The 21,869-nt window shown below is 38.5% G+C and overlaps 1 protein-coding gene across 6 annotated transcripts in view; it reads right to left on the bottom strand.

Annotated features, from left to right (window-relative positions):
• Positions 1-21,869, bottom strand: part of DOCK8 (dedicator of cytokinesis 8) — an 86,567-nt gene that overhangs the window by 36,511 nt on the left and 28,187 nt on the right. For all 6 annotated transcript variants that reach the window (XR_011723488.1, XM_071732330.1, XM_071732331.1 and 3 more), the window contains 13 exons: positions 21,419-21,499; positions 20,447-20,606; positions 18,986-19,125; positions 18,661-18,754; positions 17,381-17,543; positions 9,868-9,985; positions 8,754-8,824; positions 7,910-8,048; positions 6,551-6,652; positions 5,710-5,805; positions 4,408-4,642; positions 3,294-3,458; positions 1,240-1,415 (listed from right to left, as the gene is read on the bottom strand). Coding sequence is in view for 5 of the 6 variants with exons in the window: in XM_071732330.1 (XP_071588431.1) it covers positions 1,240-1,415; positions 3,294-3,458; positions 4,408-4,642; positions 5,710-5,805; positions 6,551-6,652; positions 7,910-8,048; positions 8,754-8,824; positions 9,868-9,985; positions 17,381-17,543; positions 18,661-18,754; positions 18,986-19,125; positions 20,447-20,606; positions 21,419-21,499 (1,740 nt within the window). In the remaining variant the exon portion in view is untranslated. The remainder of the gene's footprint in view (positions 1-1,239; positions 1,416-3,293; positions 3,459-4,407; positions 4,643-5,709; positions 5,806-6,550; positions 6,653-7,909; positions 8,049-8,753; positions 8,825-9,867; positions 9,986-17,380; positions 17,544-18,660; positions 18,755-18,985; positions 19,126-20,446; positions 20,607-21,418; positions 21,500-21,869) is intronic.

Below are 21,869 nucleotides of genomic sequence, written 5' to 3'. Positions count from 1 at the left end.
AACAATTTATCAATGTGTTGAAACTGTAATAAACATTTAAATTTTGTATTAATTTGAAGAAAAAAAAATACCTCAATCTTTTTTATTCTTTAGGACACGGTACATTAAATATATAAAGCTATTAAGCTCTGATATTAAGAACTGCTATGGGTGAATACATATGCCCATATAAACATATCAAACAGATTGACAAAGCCTGTAAATTTTACTAGTTCCAGTTTACTTTAATGAACACAAGCAGTGATTCACTTTAACTGGAGAGACATGTGATCATTCAATGGAGAAATCAAAAGGCTTCTGAAAATAATCTGCTTGCAATGTTTTACATCTGTAACACTCAAAAGCCAAAACAAGGGGGATATATGGTTCAAAGCTCCCTAGACATGCTGCTGCAGGGCTGCAGCTACAAGCAAGCTCCTTGCACAAGGGAAAAATACTGCTTTTGTCAGAGACACAGCTTTCCAGCTCCTGCTGCATGGGGAAGTCTGGATTTTGGTTTCCCCAGAGAGCTGAGAACAGATGTCCCCATAAAGCTCTGAAATTTGCCTGGGATGCTGTAGACCAGGAGGTACCAGATGCCAACCAGGAAAGGAAAGCAAAATCCTGCTTCTCAACTGGCATTGTCCTTTCTATCCTGCTGTCAGTTGGTGGCATTTTAGTTGTGGATGAGAAAGACATTGGAAGTTTGTGCTATACTTTGTGGTTAAATTAAGTATTTGGAAAGATCCAGTTACAAAATATGTGCATGTAATCCATACTACAGCTGATATAAAATCAAATCATGGGGTTGCTGATATATTAATTGCTTTTTTTTTTTTTTTTTTAAACAGGAAATTATTCAGCACCAGTAAATTATCCATTCCCAGTGTAATCAATAGTAGTCTTCTGACACTGAATCTTGGAAGCCGGACCAGCCCATGTCACCAGATGTGAACATAAGCTAAATGTCAGGAAGAATAGGACAGAGAGGCACATCAGAAAAAGCAAATCCTTCAATATAGCATCTAAGCCAGAAACAAGAGACAGAGGTCTTGCATCTTGCTCTTTTCTCTGGTAGGACATCAGAATTTAACAGTAGGATTTAACATGTGCCTATGCCAAACCAGATAAACAGCAAGTGCTTCTGGTGATACATACAGTGCAAAGTAAAAAGAAGCAAATACGACCCTCAAAGAAGAGGTTTAGGTCACTAGGTTTTGACCCACATGATTCTGGAGATATTTGACTTTGCTCTCTTACCTTAGATGACATGATATTTGTGACCTCCTCGTCAGTAGCAGTTTGTGTAACAGTGATGTCAGGATTGCTGCAGCTGATCACCCTGCTCTGCAGGAGTTTGCTTCCGACAGACGCTGCGGAAGTGCGTCCAAAGGTGTTGTACCGAGACTCTGCCAAAACAGCACTGCTGCCTGCACCTGCCCATGGGGAGATGTTTGAACTGAGACTAAAGAACATATAAAAATATATATATTTCTATATATGCATATAAAAATAAAAATATTACTACATATATATATTTTTATATGCATATATACATATATATTTATATATACACATATATTTATATATACGTATATATTTATATATACGTATATATTTATATATACGTATATATCTATGACACAAACATGAGATTCAAGGCAGCTTTGCTCAGTGCTGTTATAGGATCAGCATTTTGAATAGTGTAAGGCTCCAGAAAAAATCTCACCACCAACTACTTTCTTAACAAATTACATAGGCATTGTATGGCAAGGTACAGGTGTTTCTCACAGGCTGATTGCACAAGCAGTAACAAAAGATTAAAGGGGCAGTGGCACCACTACAGTATCTTCTTCTTCAGGTTTTTAAAATTTGCTCCAGATTAAGACAGAATTCACAGGCCTAAACACAAAATATCACCTTCAACATTCAACATTTAACACCAGATTCAATGTATCCAAGGAAGCAAGGAGCCCTGTCTGCAGGAATTTCACTAAAGGATTACCCAATTTTCAGCTTGGACCTCATTTTTCCAGGATAAAGAATTTCAAAGTGTAGGGAAGCTCAGAGATTTTAGCACATTCTAACACCAGCCTAAACATTCCTTGAGGGGTATTTCAATAAACATTTGAAAGAGAAAAGGGCTTTCCTATCTTTAGCTCCCACAGCCCAGCTGCTTGGTGGTATTAACAATTAATACACAGGAACTGACCAAGTGAATCCTGTAAGCTTTAGGTCAATGGACTGCAGAAGAATAAAAGAATGCTTGAGGTTTGAAGGGATCTCTGGAGGTATTATGGTCCAACTCTCCTGCTCAAGCAGGGCCACCTAGAGTCAATTGCCCGGGATCATATCCAAATGGCTTTGAATATCTCTACAGACAGAGACAATCCACCATCCCTCTGTGCAGCCTCTGCCAGTGATCTGTCACTTTCGGAAGAGAAAAGTGTTTCCTGATGGTCAGAGGGAACCTCCCTTGTTTCCATTTGTACTCACTGTCTCTGGTCCTGTCACTGAGCACCACTGCAAATAAGACTGGCTCTGTCTTCTTGCACCTTCCTCTCAGGGCTCTGTAAACCTTGAAGACCCCCCCCCCTGACACTTCCTTCTCCAGGGCAAACAAACTCAGCTCTCTCAGCCTCTCCTCACAGGAGAGATGCTCCAGGCCTTTCATCACCTTTGTCACCCTTGACTTCTTCTTTCTACTATGTTCAGATCACTCATACTGAGGAGCCCACAACTGGACACTTTAGTACAGGTGTGGCCTCACCAGCGTGAGGAGAGAAGGATTCCCTCCCTCAGCTTGCTGGCCAACAAACAGGATTTGATTCTCTGGCAGAGCTCAGCCCTATGCAACTTGGCAGTAAGTTAGTTTGCACTGAAAATTATTTACTGATGCACAGGCCAGTAAGAAATTGGTATCTTAAGCTGATTTTAGTTTCTGGAGGAAATTCCTGTAAGCAAAGCCTCATTTCTGGAGATGTCTCTTACTTTCATCTTCATGAAGTGTTTGCATACAGCTCTGGAGTTCTCTCACACAAACCCTGCACCTTAAATGACTGAAAGAGAGACAGAGATTATGGGGGGCAAATCCATTTTGCTTTTTGAAGCACTGAGATCCCTGACCTTCCTCTGTGACAAATGTTATATCTGAACAGTGTTGTGCTTCAGTGGTATGCAGCCTGGGACTGAGAAGTTGTTTTCTATTTTATAGGCCAGTTCACTAAGTTTTTCTCTAGGAAGCACTGAAGATATGCTGAAATAACACATAACAAGAAAAAAGAATACTTTTGTAACCCTTGCACCAGTATTACCTGGTTTGACTACTTCTCTTTGAGGGTCTGGCAGACGAAACACATAGTAGACATAAGATGCCAGAAGGCAGTTTCTCCCATGTTGGTCTTTGCTCAGGTCTTTGGTGTTGTGAAGACTGTTCACTATTGCAGCCACAGATTCAAAGGCAAGTTGTGAGAAGTTGGCTGTGAAACAAAGGCAAGAATTAGTCTCAGCATGGAAAGGTAAAATATAATTAGGTGAGGGTATTCTTTGTACCAATAACAACTAATCCTATAAGCTTTAATTTAGTCCTTAGAAATTGAGAGGTCTAGACAGCCATTGCTGTAGCTGACCAGACCCAAAGTCTATGCAGGCAAACCACCACTCTTCAGCAGAAACATTAACTTTGAACCCAACCACCACTGCTTCACCACTTCATGCTACATAAAAGCAGACTGTAACTGTTAATTACCATCTCAAGCAGCCTTCACACATCCCCTATAAATACCTGAGAACAGCAAGACTCATTATTCTCCAGCTGACAGGTAGATACAAACCAGCAGGCTTTTCCACAAACATTATAGTGGATGACAGATGTTGATTAGCAAAATGAGATAGGAAATAAACTACACCACTGTTTCCAAGTATGTCTTCCCTCCAGAGTTAACATATGTAATGGGAAACTGGCAGCCTCAGTAATAGAAAAATCTGTGTACATTACTATATCCTCTCTTTTTGTGCTCACCCAATTCTGTCTAAAGATATTCTGGCAGAGGATATGGCACAGTCAGAAATGTCAGGTGTAGGGTAAGTGACTTTTCTGGTGTTTACCTTGCAAAACAACTGAATTACAAACAGAATTAATCCACAACCCACTTTCTGAACTATGTTTCCAGCTAAGTAAACTACTACAATTTAACATACCTCCCAACTAGAGTCTGAGAATCTCCTATCTAGGGGGAAAAAGGCAGAAGGCAGGAACTCGGTTAAACCTGATTGAATTCTGCAGTTTGATCAGGTGTATCAGGTGTGATCTGTGTCTTAAGAAGCACAACTCTTTCTGAAATGGAGTACCCCAAATACTGTATCTGAGTCTGGATATTTATCAATCATTTACTCCACAATTCTAAGTTGCTTGCACTACCACCATACCTGTCTGGCCAGCTATGACCATGGGCTGCACAGCCAGCTGAAAAAGTTTATCTAGTACCAAATGTAAAAACAAGATAAGAGGTTCAAGGCGTGAAGAATTCAAACACATAATGCTGAATTTCAATTCATGTTCCAGTGCAGCCTCAGTAATCTTCTGGTCTACCAGTCGAATGGGAAATGTCACTTGATTTTCCAGGGAATGGCAGAGAGTGAAGAATCTCTCCAGGTGATTGTCCTGCAAATAGAGTGCACTCACAGTTAAGAAAGCTGATACAGTTCAGGCTGCTAGTGAAGCAAAGCCTCATTGTCCCACCTGGTGGGATGAGAAAATATTTTCACTGTTATGGCTTGCAGTGCTGGCTAGGCCTATAGAACAATTTGTAAAACAGCTGTTACAGCTTTAGTTCGTTCCTTTTCTTCTGTCTCAAATTTAGATTGTGGTTAAATCAGATAAAAACCAGAAAAGTTAAAGTCCTAACTAAAACTGTTGCTTCATTTAATGAAAATGTTTCTGCTCTCTGATAAAACTCTGTCTATAGTCCCCCTGCCACCCACACCTACATTCTAGCCTTATGAGTATGGCATACTTGTATTTAAAAAGCATGCTGCAAAGGGGTGATGGACTTGCTTCAGACACAGTGCTTCCAATTGTTAGGACCCCACTACCAGAGTTAACTGGAATGAGTTGATGGGTAGGAGACACTGTGAAGCATCAGAAACAAAATAAAGGTGTTCTGCCTCAAACCAGTATTCCAGTAAGATGGGCAAAGCTCTGATTTCCTACCACATCTAAATAATGAGACTAGAAGGGTTCTTGTTCAATACTAAGCTTGTGTCCTCTCACCATGTGGCACTAATAGCTGACCTTGCCTAAAGCACTCTGGCAGTATTACCTGTCCCCAGAGGTGGAGAGGTGCAGGAGGTCTCTGCAAATGTGGACACATTGTTTGAACTAGCCCTGCAGAACAGACGATGCAGGGTGCAGAAACTGGCACTGTGCCCTGCCAGTGTCTTTCAAACACAAACTAAGTAGACCCTTGCTGAGATAAGAGGAGACCAGGATCCCTATTGCTTGATGTGGCTTGCTGCTGACACTGCTCACTTGTTCACTTGTACCAACAGATCTCATTTCACCAGAGGATTAAATTCACTGAGGATATCGGGCCATTTCCTTAGATGTCAGTTGTTTTTAAACATCTGTGTGGGTAAACATCTTTGCTTCCTAGACATCCTAAGTCAGCCTGGACACCTGAATTCTCTTGGAAATGAAACTACGGCTTTGTGTTGCTTCTGATGCATTACCTGAGTGTGGACAGATGAAACAGCTTGCACTTCAATATTGAAAACACCTTTGTGACCTTCAACCCACTTAATAGGTGGTGTCTGAGATGGAACTTTCTGTGATATAAAAGAAATGAGAATCATCATCTTCCTTTTATTGATCAAACAAAAAGTCTGTTTAAGCTGAGGTCTACAAGGTATTTGTGCTGTTCACTTCATTGTAGATATATGGATACTGTGCCATAGAGAGGGCCATGGCAAGGCATCTTTCTGTTCTCCTGAGACTAAATGCAAAAAAGTTAATGCTTTGAACAGGGAAATTTGGAGCATGTCAGCACAGAGAGGCTGAACATATATCTTTTAGTGGGGCAACTTTTAAGGCTAGAAGTTTCCAGTTAAACAACTGCCAAAGGTACTCCATGGTAATGTGGTGGAGTTTTAACCCTCTGGACAGTTTCCTATTTGCCATATTTACTCAGAGAGAACATTTCTTTTTGCTGCAGTAGTAGCATCTTGTTTAATTTCTCCTCCTTCTCCTACACAGCCACAACAAAAAAAGAAAAAAAAGAGTGAATGATCCTATGGAAGAAAGCAAATTATTGACTTGAAGCCCTCTAAACAAATGTATCTTTGATTAGACAATTTATAAGAATTTGCTTAGATATCTAACTTTAAAAAACACAATATAACAATATAAAATAATAGTAACACCAGTGACAATAAGAACATTTTTCTCTGAAGCTTTCCCCTTTTCAAGTATAAAAAGGAGGGATGTCCACAAGGAGACAGTAATGTTAGTTTGTAAACATTTCTGATGTTTTACATTAAGAAAATATTATCTTGTCATCATTTTCTTTGTTACCTCAGGGGAGTGAATTGAATAGTGGAAAGGCAGCTTATCCAATGCAACAGGAAGACAATAATGCCCAGTTTGAAGACGATCATTTATTAGAATCGGCAGCCACTAAAGCAAATGAAAACAAAGCACTATTAATGATTCTACATGATTAGGGCTATTTATCTAATTTGCTATGGAGAGTCAAGAAAACAACAAATGAGATATTGACCCAGGCTTCTCTGCTCTAACCTATTCAACATTAATTTCTTTGCATTTTAAAATCACTCAAAAAGGTACAAGACTGCTTCATAAACCATCCATTTTGAAGAAAACAAAAGAGAGCTTTTCACCTGTGACATATATTTCTCTAACAAATGCTACCCGAAGGACTTAGTACAGTCCAAGTTTTTCTTTAAAAAAATAATTTATCTTGATTAGACGGATCCTTCTCATTGAAGCAAATTAACAAAGTTAAAATTCTGCTAGGGATAAATCAAACATCTTTGCTGTGGCTACCATGACAATGCCAGAATAACTCATCAGAACTCTGCACTGATATTTGAACATTCTTAATTTTTCTCTTATTCATGTCTGAAAGAGGCTGTGCATTTGAGTATCACAGGGCAGAAAAATTTTATATTTAGGTGATGAGAACACTTGGACAGCACTTCTCTGGCCCCACAATTCAGTTGCTGGCCATAGTATTAGTCTATTTTCAAATCTTAGATTTTTATCAGTTATGCTTTCCTCTTATCTTTAAAAATCTCTCCAGTTAAAAATATCAATTTATAAAGAAAAAGGTCAAAGAAACTATGCTACAATATGTATTTCTTTAACTAAAACATTCTAGTCTCAACATGAGGATAATGATTGCAAGAGAATTACATTTTATCTTCTAGGTTCTTTCTGGGTTTTAATTTTGATGTGGGTAAAAGACATCTTAGAAAATAAACAATATGCCATATAAAATGGAGAATATTATACAATTTGCTACCTCATGTGTGAACATGTTAGGTAATAGTAAATAATTGTAATTGCATATGTTTTAGAGGTGTTGGGGTTTTTTGCTTGTTTTTTTCAATAAGAAGAATCTAACACAATTTGGCAATATGCTATTAAAAATATTTAAGTGAAAACTTAAGTTGAGTCAGGTGAATTAATCAACTTGAAAGACACTCAGCAACGTATACACATAGGATGAGGACACACCACAGGCTGCATCCAGCTTCAGTGAATTAACATTAAGAACTTCCACTGGATTTGCTAAATTACCAGAACCAGAAAAGGAATATATGACAAAATTCTTGATAAGCAAAGTGAGATTGCATGGAATGTGGATACACGTACACACACACACATGCTCATGTATAACATGGAACTTACTGAATACCCAATGAGGGTTTCAACAGATGCTCCCTGCTTTTGCTGGCAGCTAATGTGATAGAATGTGAACAATAGATGGTGTTTCTCTGTGAGTTTTGCTGGCAGCTTAATCTTCACTTCTTCATAAAAGTCAGGAGACCTGTTTAAAAAAGATGTCAAGCATGTTTTCCATGCTAACATGGGATTAAGACAACCTTGAGAGTAGGCTTTTAGATATTACTGTTATAAAAACTGTATACATCTTCAAAACAGCCCTCAGATCCAGGTTAAATTGCATACATACATGTATATACATCTATATTTAGTAACTATCTACAGCTCTGAATCAGGAAGAGGATAGATGGTAATATCTGTAATGATTCAGCTTTCACATTTCTATACTTTCAAAACCATTCTATTTTAATTTTGGGTTCCAGCATATTTATTGTGTAAATTCCAAATCCTGAGTCCACATTCACAAGCATGAAGGTGTCCCTTCAGCTCTTGTGGATCTGTGAATTCACTGAAGTGAATGCTGTGACAAATTTTTGTTGCTACTTCCTACTTCTGCTCCCTAATCTTCAGATTAGGAGTATTTTCCACTAACCTTTGAAAATTCCAATCAAGAAAAACCATGGCCAAATATGCAGTATTGATTTATGCAAATGCATGTAAGCAATCCAAATTAGGTATGAAAAAGCCACAAAAAAAAGAAAAAAAAGAAAAAAAAAAAAAAAAGAAAAAAAAAAAAGAAAAAAAAAAAAAAAGAAAAAGTTTAAAATGGATTAGTACTAGCATTGCTTGATTAACTATGTACACTAAGAATTATGGAAAGAGGTCATGATTAATACTTCCCAATACTTACTTATTATGGTATGTGATAGCTGTGTATATTTCTTGCACAAATTCTGGACCTGAAGATTTCCCAAAAATTACCTGCATTAAGAATAAAAGAAAGTAAAAACAGGCAGGCCTAGAGCACATTGTCAGAGATGTCTTGTTGTTAAGCATCTTCTCCACACATCATTCAGGGGAAAACACCAGAAAAATGGAGCATACATGGAGCTTAAGAAAACCAACAATGCGGTATTGTAACGTAAAAGATTACGTTACATTCATATAGCACAGCTCCAGCTCTGGAAGAAACATGGCTTGGGAAAACATTGTGCTGATGCCCTGATTTCAATTCCAGAGCCCATGTGGCTGTGAAGTAGGCAGGGTAAGCACATTAATAAAAGATCATTAGGTGCCAATCCTTTCTCCAACATTTTGCTGAATCACAGTATCTCAAAGTAACCATTGCACTAATTTATTCCCCTTTTAACACATAAAATCACAAAATAACTTATCCTAATGTCATTCTTAAGGAATCAGTTACACTGTTTGAAGAATTCCCAACAATTCAGGCTGAAGCAGATATCTGGGTTAGAACACTTTAAATTGAACATGTGAAGCCCGGTAAAGCTGAAGAGAGTATCTTATAATGGGAAATGCTGAATAACCTGAACACAGACAGTGCTGCTTGCTCTGCTAGTAGTGCACATGTAAGCTCTGATAAGCAGTGTGTTTCAAACAGAGAAAACTCCACCTCCACACTGTATGACTGTGCACCCATTCAGATTCAGGCAATGAAGATCCCAGCTCATACCTTCCAGTGCTATACCTCAGCATTTGTGTACACATAGTGCACACAGAAAAGTTCCACTGGAAAACAGACTGTCATTCTTAAAAGCCACCTAAAGTTCTGTGAATTTTATCACTTCGGTTTCTAACGTAGCACTGCTTTAGTATGATGTTACTCTTCTGAAAATAAGGTAGGAAAATTTAGATAAGACTAGAGAATGTGATTGTTTCGCTTAAGTGACAAGTCTTCCACAAGAAACCATAGTGATGGGAAGTGAACAGTAAGTTCTCTCTTCAGAGGTTCCTCAGGAATACACATAAGGAAAAGTCTGCCAAGAAATGTCAGCATTTATTACCGGCATTGCACAGGATGGGTCCTCACCACACATAAACTGGATCTTGATGGTAATGTTTCTTGCAGAAGCTGGTCGGTTGGCAAAATTCAGCCTCTGAGGGTAAACATAGAGGAGATTTCTAGAAGAAAGAAAAGGAAAAAATTAAATGGGTAAGTAACAAGCATTTGGATTTCGAAATGAAGTGCACAAACTAGCATTTTGCTGATTCTCTCCCTGTCCTTCAGTTCCACCTAGATAGTGAAAGTTTAGTAAGAATTCCATTTCACAAGTTCTCATGGAAGAGGTAAGTTCTTGCTGTGACACATTGAATATCCTATGTATGTATGTATGTTTCTCGTACAGTAAGCTATGCCTTTGAGAAGGCAGTCTTTCTATCTTTCTTCTTTTTTGGAAATACCTAATTCCCAGTTACAAATTAATAAATATATTTCTTTGGTGTAATGAACAGCAGGAATTTCTCAGCAAAGCATCTCCTTTCTCAGCAGAGAAGAGGCAGATTTCGGAAGGTGTAAAGAATCACTCAGATGGGATAAAAACAAGCAAACTAGCAAATAAATCCAAAAACTGACATTCATGCATTCCTAGCTTATAGCAACAGATGGCATATATGTCTATATTATACAAATCAAAAAGCAGTATCAGTGACCATAGTGCTTACAAACAAGACATTTCAAACTAGGAGTTGGCATCTTTTGGTAATAAATGTAAATAATGCTTTAAAATATGGCATACTTTGCTGTTTATTACCTTCTGTATATGGACAGATCACTAAACTTAAAAAGCACTTTCAATTACTCTGGGGAATTTAGCAGCATAGATGGTCTTCCAAGTTCAAAACTCAACAGTTCTGGTAGAAGAGTCACATTGCTAAAAGTAAGACTTTTCTCTGGTGAAATCCGTCAGGTCTGAGATTTCAGCTTGGTCTGGACCACACACATTCTGGCATCATACTATTTAATGTCTCATTTTTCCAGTCTGATACAGGATTCTCACCCTTTGTCCTCTGAGTGTAAGGAATAAGACTAGTGTTGGTAGAAAGAAGCATGCTGGCTTCCCATGAGGAATAATAAGAAATACTCACGGGTTTCCATGCTTTCTCTTTGTTTGTGATAATCAGATGATAAACACAAAATTGCCCTGTCCTTATCACCACTGAAAGCTGAAAATGAGGAGCAGCTTTGGAGAATGCTGTCATCAAGTTAGACAGCCCAGATGCCAGTTGTTGTATCCCAAGACCTGGGATATTGTGATTGATTCTCCTAATTTCCACTTGTCACAGCCTTAAAATACTCTTTAACTACACAGTCCCAGCTTCTTTGCTAACCAATACATGCTACATGGGTCAAGGCATGCCTTAACCAAACTGGCAAGTAACTTTCCTTTTGTTCAGAAGTGCACTCCTTCCTGTCTGACACAGTAATGCACTTCCTTCCTTTCCTTCATAAATGCAATTTCTGGTCTGCCAAATTCTCTATAAAATGATATTAGGAAAAGCTGAGTGAAAGAGGGAAATATATTGGTAACCTCCACTGAATTATGCTTGGGGAAATGACATATTAAATGAAGGATATTATCAATATTACATCTGCCAGAGGTGAAGAAATACATGGAAGGGAGGCTGCATAATCCAGCCATTGCTTCATCAATCTGCACCCCAGCAGGGGATGTCACAAATCCATATAATGTCCCTCAGCACTGGATTTTACATTCTGATGTGACTTGAGGTGAAAGATATGTAAAATCACAGAGGTCTCTGCTGACTACACAACAAAGGAAGCATTATTCCAGCAAGTACTGTACCAAAGAGCTAAAGATCTAGTCATTTATGCTCAGGCAGTTCTAGGGATCTTGCTTACATGTGTATTAAACCCATAAGCACTGAGAAAGAACAGAGGCAAATGCTGACTCTGGATACCCTGCAGAGATGCGCTGACTGATTTTTTAAAGCAGGAAGGTGGGGAGATCACCAAAAGAGGTTCCTTCACAGGGGCATGAACTGTGCCCTTCTGATGTAAGCTGAAGAAGTCACCTCTTCCTACCAAAAGGGAAGCCACCTACTACTAGCAGTAATACAGCACTATTAACAATTCTTGGATAAAGTTACCGGAGCACTTGCATTCCAGTGAAATGCAGAGAAATGGTCTGAAGGAGCGAGCACAGTGCCTGAGACTAGCAAAATGATTTCCAGGCTTAGAAAGGAATGTTTTTGTTCTAGGAGTTGGGAGCTGTTTACAAAAGGATAATATTCAGCACCCTACTACCTAACCAGGACACTATCAGTGATCAGAGTAGCTTCATTTTCCTTAAGACATTTATACAAGAGAAAGCATAAGCCACTGCCTGCTGAAATGAAGCTGCAGCAAAATCAAATCTGTAAAGAAGATACTTTAATCCAAAACCATCTGGAAAGGTAGGCTCCTGCTTATGAGTTCCATGTCCAGTTATAGCTTCTTTTCTTGGGAGGAAGATGAGCATTGAGTATTCCACTAACTGCTAATGATAATGATTAATGAGTAGTCCAGTTTTTCTGGGAAGAAACTGCTAGATAATGAAGTGGGTTTATGCTTCTCCATCCTTGAGGAGAAGCAACAGCGATACCCTTCACAAGACAGGGAAAAAGAAGTGGTAAAAAAAATGAACTCAAGACTGGGGAACTAAACAACAACAAAAATGCCCAGCACTGTTTGAACAAAGTGTTTAACATTAATATAGGACTTCTAACACTCCTGCATGGTAAGTATTTTACTGTGGATATGAACATGCAGTTGGAGAATGTCAGAGACATCCAATAACCCAAAGCTTTGCAGGAAGCCAGCAGCAGAACTGAAACCAAGTTTAAGAACTGCAATTCAATCCCACATTCCTTATACCTTAGGAAGCTGCTTGAGCTGAGACACCTACATGCTAGTTTTAATCTCCAATTTCTACAGGTGTCTGAAAGACTCAATTTAGCTGCTTGCAAGAGGAAAGAGCGCTAGCTTCACTAGCTTATTTGGTATATTGCTATCTACAACCACCTGAAGAGAAGTTGTAGCAAGGAGCACTTCCCCTATCAGAGATAGGGCTTTCTCTAGCTGGTTGGGTTACTGCTAAAGAGATGGATGAAATCTCTCTTCTTCAGCACCAACATTTCATAGGGGCACTAAGAAGCATAATTTCCATTTGTATTTAATGAGAAAATAAAATTATAAACAAACTTTAAATTATATTAGTTTTTTCTTATTAAAAATAGAACAGTATTGAAAGGAATAAATCTAGAATTGTTTTGACATTTTCAGGGAACTATTTTTATTAAAGAAATGTAGGTACACAACAAAAAGAAGTGCTCAATTTCACAGTACACAGATACAGTGGGTTGGCTGATCTCTCTGGAATAAATCAGAAATAGCATCATTTAAAATAATGGCATTATACCAGTATAAAAACTAGCAAGAGCTAAGTTCAGAGACTATCACAGAAGACTTTACTACTCCTGCCACAAAGGAAAAAGCTATTATTTAGCAAAGTAAGACTATTTTACTTTGAAAAATTTTCCACTGACACACCTCCTCCTCCTCCCCAAATAAACAAAATATAGATGTAGAGATATTACTATGCCAGTAAGAGCTTACCAGACTGTATTTTTGTAAGCTTTAATTTATTTGTTTTTCAAATACATTTCTATATATTATCCTACATTCACGGAAACATTAATAGAAAACAGGTAATTATTTTAATAATTTTTCAATCTCCTGATATTTAAATCTATAGCACTGATACCAAAAAAAAAAAAAAAAAAAAGCCCTCTGGTTTGCAGACTTCCATTTAAAAATTAGGAAATAATTGATCACCTGAAACACATTAGCAGACCATGACATTCAGTTATGACTGAAAACTAGCACATTAGTTAGTTAAGACAGGACAGTTCTACTTTTCAAATTAGAGAAAATGGATTAAAACAACATGAAACAATATCTGACCCTACACAAATTCAGAGTTACTTTGTATAGGCTAGTTTAATCTCAGGCTTGAAAAAATATTCACTATGCAGAGAGAGCTAACCAAGGAGAAATGCAGGACAATTAAATTAAGCAGAGGATAGGAAGGCTCTGCAGAGAGATGTGAACAGTCTGGGTCAATGGCTGCAGGGCAATTACGTGAGATTCAACAGGGCCAGGTTTCAGGCCCTGCACTTGGGTAACACCAACCCCATGCAGTTCTACAGGCTGGGGGGAGTAGCTGAAAAGCTGCCCAGAAGAGACAGATCTGGGGGTGTTGATTGACACTTAGCTGAATATGAGCCAGCAGTGTGCCCAGGTAGCCAAGAAGACCAAGAGCATCCTGGTTTGTATCAGGAATAGTGTGGCCAGCAGGAGGAGGGAAGCGATGGTGCCCCTGTATTCGGCACTGGTGAGGCTGCACATTGAGTACTGTGTTCAGTTCTGGGGCCCTCACTACAAGAAAGACACTGAGGTGCTGGAGTGTTTCCAGAGAAGGGTAATGAAGCTGGTGGAGAGTCTAGAACACAAGTCTTATGAGGAGCACCCGAGGGAACTTGGGATGTTTGGTCTGGAGAAAAGGAGACTGTGGGGAGACCTTATTGCTCTCTACAACCACCTGAAGAGAGGCTGTAGCAAGGAGGGATTTGGTCTCTCCTTTCAGGCAACAAGTGACTGGACAAGAGGAAATGGCTACAAGTTGTGCCAGGGGAGGTTTAAATTGGATTTGAGGAAAAAATTCTTCACTAAGAGAGTTGTCAGGCACTGGAACAGGCTGCCTAGGAAAGTGGTTGAGTTACCACACCTGGTGGTATTTGAGACACATAGATATGGTATTGAGGGATACAGTTTAGGGTTGGGCTTGGCTGTATTAGGTTTGTGGTCAGACTCAACCTTAAAGGTCTTTTCCAAACAACAGGATTCTATGATTTTATAAATACAATGGCTTACATTTCCTAACTACACTTTATCTCATCAAATGGCAAAAATGTATAGCAGAAAGTATGGCAAAAGTGTGAGATATGGCTAGGTGATACTGGCTAGTTGGAAAAGGAGGTGCTTTCACTGGCACTACGCACATACAAAATATACTCTTGGACTCCACCAAGTTCCTGGCTCTGCTGTGTCATAAAGTTTACGACACTGCCTTGTCTTACTCTCTGGGGAGCTACTGCCGAAGCTCATTATTAGCAATTTCAGTTGGCAACTCCGCTTTCTCTCTCCAAACATGTTTCTTGCCATTTGGCAGCCAGAACATGACCTAACATTTCTGCATTTTTTCACCATTTCCTCAGTGTATCTAACTGTCTTTAGGATTTGATTTCGGTATTAACTGATTGAGTTTCCAATTTACAGCATAACACTAGTTACAGCATGCCAGTTTTGTTATCACCACTGAGTAACAAAACGCAACTGAAGACAACTCAAGTTGAAGACAACTGTTCCTTACAGATACTCTTTTTGTTACTACAAGTTATGCTGGACAGATCCTACTTTGTTTTGTTATCATGATTTTTACTTAAGTGAAAATCAAAACAGCCCAAAAAGCCTGAAGAGATAACGCATGCTGGGCATGAACTCTGACTCAAAGTGCAGCTGTTGGGAAAGTGCATTTATTCTGATGGAGGTGTTGTGTATTTAATACACTTTAGCAACTGAAGGATAGAGTGGAGCACCCTAACTTGGTTCTGGAAATGCTCTAATTAATTTTCAGCACAGTGGCTTTGATACCCATGATGTCTGGATGGTGATAATTAAAGAGAGAATACTCTGAGCAGAAATGTTCTCAATTCTCTTTCTAGCTCAGCAACAGCAGTTGCTACTGCCTTTCATTTTCAAGAATCTTTGAGGCTGCACACTGGAGTTAACACATGGTACTCCTTATTTGGAATAGACAATGAACAAGATATTTAAAACTCTATCTTAACTTTCCTTTTTAAAAAGGGCATCATTACTCAAGTTCATTCATGGTTGTACTTTTGCTCATGTAAGAAATAGTTCTCCTATAGAAGTATCTGCATAAAACTCTAAAACATTAAAAAAAAAACCAAAAGACACCACATTTACTTTTATCTTTGATACACAGTGAACAGAAATACCATACCACTCTGCATTTTAGCATCCTGGTGCTGAGAGTGCAGAGAAACTATTCTCAGGAATTTGAGTATCACAGATTCACAGCACAGCCAGTAATAACTGCTCCAGAATTTCTAAAGAGGTGCTGTCCAAACTGGCCTACTTACTCTTTTCCCTGCCAACACCACATTGCAAGTTGTTTGTAAGGTAAGATACCACTTCCTCTTTCTACTTTCCTTAAAAGCTGAGATCCAAAACCAGGTGTCACCAACAGTGACTCCAATATACCATAAAGTTGTGAAGCATCTCCCAATGATAAAATAATATTCAGCCTTTTAGTTCTGATTTGTACTGAACCAGAAGTCTTGGCCTTACATTCTTCCCTCTTTTCTGGGGTCAGGTGAGTGGGAGGGAAAGATGGCTCTTTGATAACCTCTGCTGCAAGATGTGAACAAGCTTTACCTTTTTTCAGCTTTTGCATTCTGTTATTCTTTACTGACAGTCACATCTTTGCCACTCATGCAGTTCAGTACTTAGCTGCTCTTCTAGGGATCTGCTACTGTTGTAAGAGTCACCTTCCCTGGAGCTGTTTAAGGAAAGGCTGGATGTGGCACTTGGTGCCATGGTCTGGCTGAAGTGGTAGTGTTAGGTCATAGGCTGGCCTTGATGATCTCAGATGTCTTTTCCAGCCTTGGTAATTCTGTGACTGTGTGTGATTCTGTAAGAAGCCTTCTGCTTTACTTCTGTGCCTTCAGTACTACAATAGTCACATGAAAGCTGGTGTTTCTGTATCTATACTACTGTCATACACCCATTTTGAATTTTTGCTAGTCAGCTGTTACCAATATCACTGCTCACTAGCACTATAATGCTGCACAAACATGGTGAAACACATTGTGCTGCTTTCTCCTTGGAGATTTAGACATATACCACTAAAAGGTTATGGGAATTGTTCAGTTGCATGCTACTGAACACTGTGGTCTCATTGAAAAAAACCAGAGAGAATGGATTTACAGAAAAAAAATTACACAGCCTGAAGTACTTGTTTGTGGTGAAAAAATAGACAATGCAATGCATTACTTCCTGAGATGCTCAGATGACTCTAATCAACAGTAGAAACCATCTAGCATAAACAATTTTCAAAATCATTAAAATTATAATCAGATTGAGTGGGCAAAAACCATGCCAAGTGAACGAGAGCAGATAGAGGTTTGGTTTTTTGTCATTTTAGAAAATTTTTCAAAGGACAACATAACTGGATTACTAAAAGCACTATAGAGTATCCTGCTGGCTTTTCATCTTGTAACGGCTAATAAGATCAAATCATCAACCCAATGCAGTGTCTTTAACATTTAAAAAGTATTTTTGTTTCTATTTCAGAAAAAAATAATTAATTCACAATTATTTTTGAAAATGGATCTTAAGAAATAATAATAATAATAAAAAAAGTTGTTTCTTACCTATAAATGGTATGGGGAACAAACACTTCTTTAATTGGGAATTCCAAAATCTCTTTGTGAGGACGACTACGGTTGTCTGGAAATGGCTTCACTGGTAATAATTCTGGTGTCAGACAAAACCCAAGGTTTTCTGGAGCTGGGGAAATCTCCAGTTTAAGTGTTCCTTTAATAAACAATGACAAAATCTCAGCAAAAATATAAGAAATAACCAAAACAAAAATTAAAACAATATGTGAGGTAACAGTAACTGTGCCTAACTAGGAACTTGCTCTTCATCTTGCAAGGCTGCGTGAGAATGAAAGCATAGTGTAGGAATTAACATACACACATCCCTACACATCAGGCCAATATACAGCTTTTTATGTCTTCCCTATACAATTACGAAGAAATAGGATAGAAAGAAGGGACATGATGTGATAGCTTGATGTTCTAGTATCTTTCACACACAAATAATACAAAATTTGTCTGGGAGACAAATAAAAGATAAAGGGGCTGCTGTCTAACACAGCCCTCTCACTCACCTCACTCAGATTCTGCTCTGATTAATCTCTGTCAAAACAGAAACCACACAGCCAGAAAGCCATGCTTGCTGCAGTGAGCAGTTAAACAGTTAATACTGATAACATGTGCACAAGTATCACCAGAGTTTCAGTTTAAATTCTCTGTTGTGATATGTGAGAAACCGTTGGGGAACTCAGACTTGTTATTTCTTGAAACCTTCTAAGAAGTCAAAACCGCTTTGCATTTAGTTCCTATTTTTAAGGTTCCTCTACAAACCAGAAGAGCTAGAGTTATTATTTATGAAAAAAAAAATCTAGTTAAGTTTCTGACAGTTACCAAACACTATATTTGCTTCTCTCCTTCATTAACTAACACTGATCCAAATACCCAATAAGATGAAATGTGCACACATTTTAATCTCACTCTGTTAAACAAAACCCATTTAAAAACTTTTCAGGGAAAGAGGAAGGATCTAAGAAACTTGTTTTAAAGCACTATCTTCAAACAGTTTGAATAATAATAAAACACATCCATTGGACACATAGTAAATTAGGGAATAAAGTAAATAATTTCAGAATAAAAAGCTAAATGAATCCTCCTTCATAGGAAATTCCATACTCATTCATACAGAAAAAAAACTAAAAAGCATCTGTGCTCAGACATGCAGACCAGGGAATATTATAAACTTAAAACACAAGTTAATAATATTTTTGGCTTGGAATTTACATAACAGAGAGAAAAGTACATATATTCTTTTCCCTCCAAAATGAATTATGTACCTGGTAAAGTCTTAGTTCTTCTCTGCAAGGACGATGATCTTTTGAAATCAGCTAAAAATTTGAACAGATCTTCATCACTGAGCCTGTCTCCTTCCTACCAGGAGAAAGGCAAAAATCAGTAGCTTTGTAACATTTCTCCACACTTAAAAAAACATCTGAGTGAACCATGTCCTTGAGGCCTGCAAAGCAAGGAAGTTACTGCCTTCTTAACTCTGCTTGAGTCCTCTGCTCCCACACAGACATAACTGGTCACTTCTCCCAACAAAGTCCACTTTACGCAGAGGAAAAATGTTTTAGGCAATCATAAATAAAGAATACCCAGTACCTGTTTAAAGAAGGTGCTGAGGGTTAAAGAGATTGTTTTGAAGTTTGATACTGCATAGCTGTCCTCTGAACTGAGACTTCTGTCAGAAAGTCTTCTCGCTTGCAACTGTGTTGTCTTCTTGTCACTAGTGGATCCTTTCCCTTCAAATAAAAATGAAATGAAACACCAGCTTCCTTTGTGTTGCTTCAGTAAAAAAACATCAGAATACAGTTGAAAACTACAGCTTCCCAGAAACATCAGGGAATAGAGTACTTAAAACATTCCACTACTTTTGTTTCAGACTCTGCAAAACAGTGGAATTCCAGGACACACCTAGCAAAGCACAAACACAGGTTAGGATGAGAATGCATTGAGGGCATCTCTGAGGAGAAGGACTGGAAGGTGCTGGTTGATGAGCTCAATACAAGCCAGCAATGTGCACTTGTAGCCGAGAAACCCACACAGTATCCTGGGCTATATCAAAAGAAGTGGAGCCAGCGGGTCAAGGGAGGTGATTCTTCCTCTCTACTCTGCTCTCATGAGACCCTACTTGGAGTACTATGTCCAGTTCTGGAGCCCTCAACATAAGAAGCATATGGAGCTCTTGGTGAGTGTCCAGAGGAGGACCCTGAAGAAAGTCAGGGCTGGAGCAGAACTCCTATGAAGACAGTCTAAGAGGGTTTGGTTTGTTCAGCCTGAAGAAAAGAAAGCTCTGGGGACATGGTATAGCAGCTTGTCAGTACCTGAATGTGGCCTACAGGAAAGCTGGGCAGAAATTTTTTATAAGGGCATGTAGTAAAAGGGGAAGAGGTTATGGTTTTTAAGTTGGAAAAGTGTAGATTTAGGTTAGACATTAGGGAGAAATTCTTTAGTGTGAGGGTGGTGAGACACTGGAGGAGGTTGCCCAGGGAGGTTGTGGAAGTGTTCAAGGTTAAGTTAGATGGGGCTTTGAGCAACTCAGCCCAGTGGAAGGTGTCCCTGATCATGCAGGGGGTTTAGAACTAGACAATCCTTAAATTTCCTTCCAGTCAAAATCATTCTATGCTTCTATGATATCAGGTGACATTCCTGCTGCCGCAGATTACAAGCTCATTCGAAGTTTTAGTTCATGGGTTATAAAGCACATTAGTCAATGTTGTTGACAAATCATCCTGTTTACTATAAAAACTAAGATGATACATATTTTTGTTGCCCTGTATTGCAAATGAGCTCCTAACGTTAAAGGGAGTTTTACTTGCACAAAGCCAACATCAAACAAAAATTGGACACAAAACATGGAATAATATTTAGCATGCAAGAAAATTAATTTGCAGAGATGAACAGTGAAACAGTGAGTCTATTAGGCTGTAAATGTTTGTTGCACTGAAGAGACAAAACTTGGAATCCATTGTTTGTCCCTGATGCCAGTGTGAATTACATTGTTTCCTATGCACACTTTTACCAAAGAGTAGTTTGCATTAGTTAGAAAAGTTAGAACACTACCATTTAAGCCTTCGGCCTCAGCTATTTCTCGCTCAATTGTTGAAAGGTTGAAGAAATTAGTTAGGCTTATGGGAATCCAGGCGAATGGCATTCTGTATTTCCCCAGCCGCTGACAAAAGGATTCAGCTTGGGCTTTCAGTTTTTCAATCTTTTCTTTTGTCTAAATCAAGGAAAATAATGACTGTTTAAAAAGCAATCAGTTATTTTAATGCTACAGTAGATTAAAAAAAAAACCACAACATATTTACAGTTCAGTAAATAATTTGCATTCTTATATACTTGTGGGGTTTTTTTGCTGCACCACTGTCAGGATCATAGCTGTTTTGATTTGACAGTCACTTCTCATTGCTTTTCAATAATTTAATTTTCATTATAGAAAAGTAAAATTCAGATCTTTCTGCAGTGACCCTCAAGCACAGCATGAACAGTCACCATGAAATGTCAGCAGGTTCTACTTCCTTCTTCAGATACAGAAAAAACACTCTTCTGCAAGCAATATTCGAAAACTGAGAAACATCTGGAAGGCCAGCAAACATTGCCACTCTGATCCAGGGAGGTAAATGACTCCCTTGAATGGATCTCATGCTGTCCATGGACGACAGCTCTGAATTGGCCATGTACACACTAGAGCAGGTTGCTTGCCCATCCAAATCAATAATACGCCCCTGCAGTACAAATATTTCTGCCAACACCACATTGCATTGTCATCATCTTTGCTCACCCCTATCTTCTTTGGGATTCAACACTCCATCAGTATTGATTTGGAGAGGGGTCAGTAAAGATAGTGCACCTTGCCTCTTCATGACATCTCATTGTTCAGACACCAGAATGCTTGCACCAGGGATGCACCAACTGGCTTCATGCCCAATACTTTTGGGATTCTGTTCTGTTCCAAAGGGTCTGCTCCTTCTCTGTGTTTTTTTTCCTGCACATGCATTTATTGACCTGAACATTCATATTGTTATTAGTTACCTTGCCAGCCTCACTTTCTTTAAGAACCGTGTAGGGTTCTGCACAGTCTCCGATTTCTCCTTGCTGGAGCACTTTTTCTATCTGCAAAAAGGAGTAAAACCAGACACAAATTAAAAATATCACCCAAGTAGTAAGATGTTGCATCTCTAGCAATACAAATGCCGCTGTCTAAATGCACAGTACTTAATTGTGCATTCTTAATTCTTAAAACTCTTTTTACAGGTTGACTGATAGAAAACCTTCTCCCAGTTTTCCATCTCATTACTTGGAAAGCAGAAAATACACACAAGACAAAATTATGCCAATTGCTCTAAAATAAGGCTAAAACATCTCCACACAATGTAATTACAAGGTTTTAAAATATCTGATTTCACTTTACTTTAAATTTCCCTTAGGGAGACATAGGAAATTTTAAGTACTCGTTAGAACTAGAGCACAGGGTATCAATACA

This window comes from Heliangelus exortis, chromosome Z, assembly GCF_036169615.1.
Source record: "Heliangelus exortis chromosome Z, bHelExo1.hap1, whole genome shotgun sequence".
Lineage (NCBI taxonomy): Eukaryota > Metazoa > Chordata > Aves > Apodiformes > Trochilidae > Heliangelus > Heliangelus exortis.
This window is presented reverse-complemented; position numbering and strand designations above follow the sequence as displayed.